We start from the raw sequence: 5,294 nt of genomic DNA, 5'->3' as shown, positions 1-5,294 counted from the left end.
GTGCTTCAAATGTTTGCCCTGTGCACATTAACATAAATAATACTGTCTTTACAAAATTTATGGTTTTTCTTTTTGGACAATATATAGCAAAAAGCTACAAGCCTGACGAGGGATGATTCACGAATGCATTGGTTATTTGTACTGGTAAGTATTTGTTATTGTGGTACATATATGCAAGACATGAAAAAGGTAGGCTGAAAACTTTTCCAATATTTCGTCCAAATTCGGGGCATATGATTTTTTGGAAGGTCGTGTCGGAAAAACACTGTATATCGGCAGCACGTGCAAGGAACACTTGTAACTTGCTTGTAAAGTGCTGTATTTTACGCCTTATGATCAGATCTGTGTTTCCTCTTCTTTTTTTTCTTCCTTTAACTTGGAGAAGAACCAAGAAGAATGTGCGAGTTTTATTCGTGTACTTTATTGTTTTTGTGGAGATGAAGGACAATAAAACGTGAAGGAGCGGATGGGTATACTCTGGCTTGTTGGATTAATGTTAGCCCTCTATGAGGAATGTATTTTTTCACCCAACAGATAAGAAAAACACCGTACGATAACGGCCGTTGTAAGGAATTGAAAGTTATTTTTATTTTCATTTCTGGCAATACGAAGGTCAAAATAAAGGAAGGACAATTAAGAACAATGAATACAGTTACAGTAACTTCATTTATTTTTCAGAAAGAGAGCAACACTTTACGCAGCATCATAACAATGCAACAGCGATAAAATCGGCATTTTTGTATGGTTAGGTATGAAGGATATCAACCTGCAACACCACACTACGTTTCTGAACAAATATACTTCCCTATACTCCACAGCTAGTTAAACTCAATTTTGCTTGGAGGAATTTATGAGCACATAGAAGCAGTTCAAACATGTAAATACAGCCTTAACAAATGAGATGAACTAAAAAGTGTTTTAAAGACTTCGATTTGTTACAAGTATCTTGTTATGAGTCATTACAGCGTTAAGGGGTCTACAGTGATGTAAGAGTCTTTGAAGAGATTACATGCTAGAATTCCTGCTGCATGAGAGAGAACTTTTTTGAAGCATAAAAGGCCTAGAAGTGAGCCGTTCGGAGAATGTGTAACGTAAATGGTGTATTTCTTTTTATTCGTGTGTGTTTTCGTAGCCCATATGTACACACGCACGCACGCACGCACGCACACACACACACACACACACACAAACGGAAGAAGCCAGATGCAAAGAAAGAAAGAAAAAATTACTTTCATTAATTATATTAAATAATGAAAGGAAAGGAGAAAGCGGGGAAGACAGAAAGAAGGAAGAAAAAGAAAGAATGCGGAGGGGAAATTTGATGGCGTTGAAGCGTTTAAAAACTAAAGAATGAGTAGCGTTCTGCCTGTTAAAACTATTTAGCTAAGGCATCATTGCCTCCTGCTATTGTCTAAGGAAGTATAACTTGAACTAAATGTACAGCCAGCGGTTAGCAATAAAAAAAAACTCCTTTGGCAGAGCTAATCAGACTCTTATTTTCCACCAGTAAACGTATTGGGTTAAACGTTACAAACAAGAAAGTGTGTTAGGTGAAGGTGTCAGTCTCCTGTAAATGTCAGATGCTCGAAATTGCCGATTTGCAACTAGTATACGTCAAGACCGCTATAATCAGGAACCACTAGTACAGCACAATAAATGAGAATATGCCCTAAATTTGATGTCGCTTACTGCTTAAGCACGCCTTTTTTTAATACTCATGGTTAAATTTCTTGGGGGTTTGGTCTACCGCGAGTGTGTTCCCGTCAAGGCTCGCTGACTAAGATGTTACTCTTCCACTACTGTGTTTGTCGCCTTTATTACACACTATCGCTGCAGCCATCATTTGGTCGTATGCACAAGTTGTTCATGTTGGCACTATTTTAATTTGGTCCCGTGACGCCGCACAAAGGGCAATGATTATTTGAGGTGAAATGTGAAAGATAAGCGACGCGTCACGCGGATACAAGTGCACATGAAAACTTCGTGCACTCATAAATCACCTACCTGAATGATATAAGATTGGTGATTGGGCTATTTTGTACTATTCGCACATGTCCGCACAGTTTACTTCCAAAAAAAAAAAAACATAGCGGGCGGCTTAATTTCATGCAAATGCGGGAGCGTGACCTCGAATTTGCAATGCGTTTCAACAATTAGACATCAAAAAGAGGTGCTTTGGTAATTAGCAGCATGTTTTAGAGATTTTATACTCAAAAGACGAGAGTGAAAAATAAAATGGAACAAATTATCTGTTTATTCAATGCAAGGGCAGAAAATCACGGACGTTTTACAAGCATGTTCCTTCACTCTATCTAGGCACCTGCCACTCGCAGTCACCAGAAACTGCCTCTGAATTAGTATGGCTGTGTTCGCACTTGCCAAAAATACGCAAAACAGTTCTGATTCACTTTTTTACAATCGGTCTGTGGTCTAGACCCGTCATACAAAAAATTTTTGAAGCATGTAGACGGCTACTTTCTCTTCTTCTAAGTGCAACAGTCGTCTTTTCATACCGCAGTGCTGCAGCGAGCTAAGTAATTCGTCTCTAAATTTCAGGTTTTCCCGTAAATTGCGGTTTACGTTCTGGAAAAGAAACTAACTCCTTATAAACAAGGCTTGTGAGATACATACATACTTGCAAATTCACTTCTAGCCTCTTGAGAAAGTAGCTACAGAGAATGTTCACGACAAAATTTATGTGCAATTTTTCACACCTGTTGTGAGAACAAAAGTTCCTATAGTAACATTAGAATTTTCTGTAGCCACAACACAAAAGTACTACAGAAAAAGTTAGAGTCCCACTGTTAAGTACTACCGAACTAGAGAAAAATCTGAGCTTTACAACAGAGCTACAGAATATTTTACCGTAATTTTTACACGATTCTGTACGTTTTTTTTTTTTCTACTGTATAACCCGGATTGTAACAATTACCTCATAAGAAAAACATGAATTTCTTAAGAGGTTAAGCTAAAGTAGTGAATGTCGTACACGGCACACCAAGATGCCGATCAGCGTTATTTGAGACTGGTTATTGATTCTTTAAATAAAAAGTTTTTTTCTTCTTCCTTCAAAAACATAACGGGCTATCCTATACCCAACGTGTGAAGACCGATGTTGCCATGCTAGCTTTCCACTCTTTCTCCATGGGAAGAACTCTGCTCGTGGCTAAATTTTTAATACATACAAAGAAGTAAATGCGATTAGACTTTCTACCGTAGTTATAAACTATTCTTAACGTTTTTAGAGAGAAAGCAATGCATGATTTAGGCATTTATTGATCTGCACTTCGTTTATACTATCGCTCCGGATTCTTTAATACCCCTTATGTCCTTTTATCATAAACGTAGACCGCTTCACGAAATCATATACATTAGCTTGAAAAGATTGAACAGCACGAAGGAGCGCACAGTAAACATCCATCATGTGGCATACAATGAGACGTCCTTAATGAGCATGACTCACACATTGGTCCGCACCACACTGTGAACATCCACAGAGCACTGTTTTCACTGAGCATGAACTCCACGTTTTTGTATCCACACAATCAGCAGTATTCACTAGGCGTCACTCAAGTTCTCCATGCGCGTAGCACACTGAATGTCACCACTCACTTGATGCGCCACAGAAACACGAGGTGCATCGTCAACACCGAGGTCACCGAAACACCCAAAGAACACTGTGGTCCGCCGACGCAACCGTTCGGATCAATGCTTTCCATACTGAAGCAATTTCTGCGTATCCTGTTCAGCTCACTTGCACATGTTACTCCTGACAGGCGTCCCTCACACGCACAGTCTAGGAGTTTGTGAGCTTTCTCCATCCTCACCAGGATGCTGACACTGTTCCGGCACCGACTGGAGCAGTCCTCCGCGACACCGTCGAGCACATCGTGACAGAAGTGCCGGTAATAGCCCCAAGCCACTGAGCACACCGGGTCCGAGACACAATCCTGTGCCAACTCCGAGCACTGCGGCCGCGGAGAAAAAACAGACGTCGTGGAAGACGACGAGGAAGCGATCAACGTCAGACCGCCGGGCAGCTGGAAGCCCGTGGTCGCGTTGCTGGCGGTAGCACACGGCTTCTGCCACCAACAGGACGCGAGTCTCTGTCTCAGCGCTCGGCAATAGTCGTCAGAGCCGCACTCGCAGCCGATGTACGCGTAGCCTTCCTCGGTGCTCGCTAGGGAGACGAGCGACTGGCGGCAGTGGACAGAGCAGCGGCCCGGCGAATGGCCCGCCAGCTCTCGCCTGCAGTCCAGGCGATGACTGTGGAAGGCCATGCCGCAGGTGAGTCGGCCGATGCATCTCTGTTCGACGTCCTCGCACGTCGAATGACGTCGGGGAGATGCCGGAAGCGCAGTGGCAACGCCCTCGCTGCCGCAATCCCTGCCGTCGCCGGCCCGGCTGCCGAGCACCGCGATGAAAATGTTGGCGACCAGCACTAGCATCCGGTTGCACTGACTAGGGTTTACCCTGAGGACCATGCTGAATGAAGCACACACCACTGGGGGCTTATGGCGTTGACTTGAAGCTCATTTTACGCGTCCCTGGTTCTACGCCTGACGCCCACAGACACTGTAGTTTCGAAGTCGAATCCACGGGGCATCAACGTTTGAGTCATTGCAGTTTTATGCAAAAGCACTGTAGAGACTCTTCAATGCTGTTGTTGAAGCAGAATAGAGTTGCGTTGATGCGGTCCGTCGTCACAGGCTTTATTCTCTTCTGTTATGATGTCTTCGAGCCACCTTCGCTGTCACTGCGCTGACTCCATACCAATAATTGCCATCGCTCTCTGTTCTGTTCGTTCATCTGGAACCATTTTCTTTAAAAGCTTTCTGCTGTTTTACGGAACTCACTTCTGTGATTGCATACCTTCAAAAGAAGCTGATGCTTTTGTTTTGTCTACATCGCCACGTTTCTGTTTATTATTTCTTTCTGTTGTAATGGTATTTCTCTTGAGAGTCACAATCCAAAAAGCACCGCCGTGACATGGACGGTGTGCGTCAAGACTGTCTCACTTTAATCGAAAAAATCGATCTCTCACGGAAGCAGACGTTTGAAACAGAGAAAGACTGATATCAAGAGGTCGACACCAGCAATGACAGCAAAGTGCTGAAACCAGCGAAGACACGTATGAGCGACAACGCTTCCCTCTTATTGGAGAGTTCGCCGCTGCCTTCTCAAGTTCGTGGGAATTGTAAACATCTTCCCAGATGCCAACGTCCGTTGAACGGAGCAGGTTTCTTCTCTCGGGCTTCTTGATAGTGCTCGGTTGTTACTCTCGTTTCATGTGA

The 5,294-nt window shown here is 43.3% G+C and overlaps 1 protein-coding gene across 1 annotated transcript; it reads right to left on the bottom strand.

The window, feature by feature from the left end:
• Positions 1 to 3,608: 3,608 nt before the first annotated feature.
• Positions 3,609 to 4,484, bottom strand: LOC146175600 (uncharacterized). Its single transcript, XM_084580836.1, has one exon. It carries the CDS (start codon positions 4,482 to 4,484, stop codon positions 3,609 to 3,611), a length of 876 nt encoding a protein of 291 aa, XP_084436962.1.
• Between the last annotated feature and the right edge of the window lie 810 nt (positions 4,485 to 5,294).

The sequence above is a fragment of the Amblyomma maculatum genome, chromosome 10 (genome assembly GCF_055883805.1).
Source record: "Amblyomma maculatum isolate TAMU_Amacu chromosome 10, ASM5588380v1, whole genome shotgun sequence".
Lineage (NCBI taxonomy): Eukaryota > Metazoa > Arthropoda > Arachnida > Ixodida > Ixodidae > Amblyomma > Amblyomma maculatum.
Note: the sequence above shows the minus strand (reverse complement) of the source record. Positions and strands in the feature narration are given on the sequence as shown.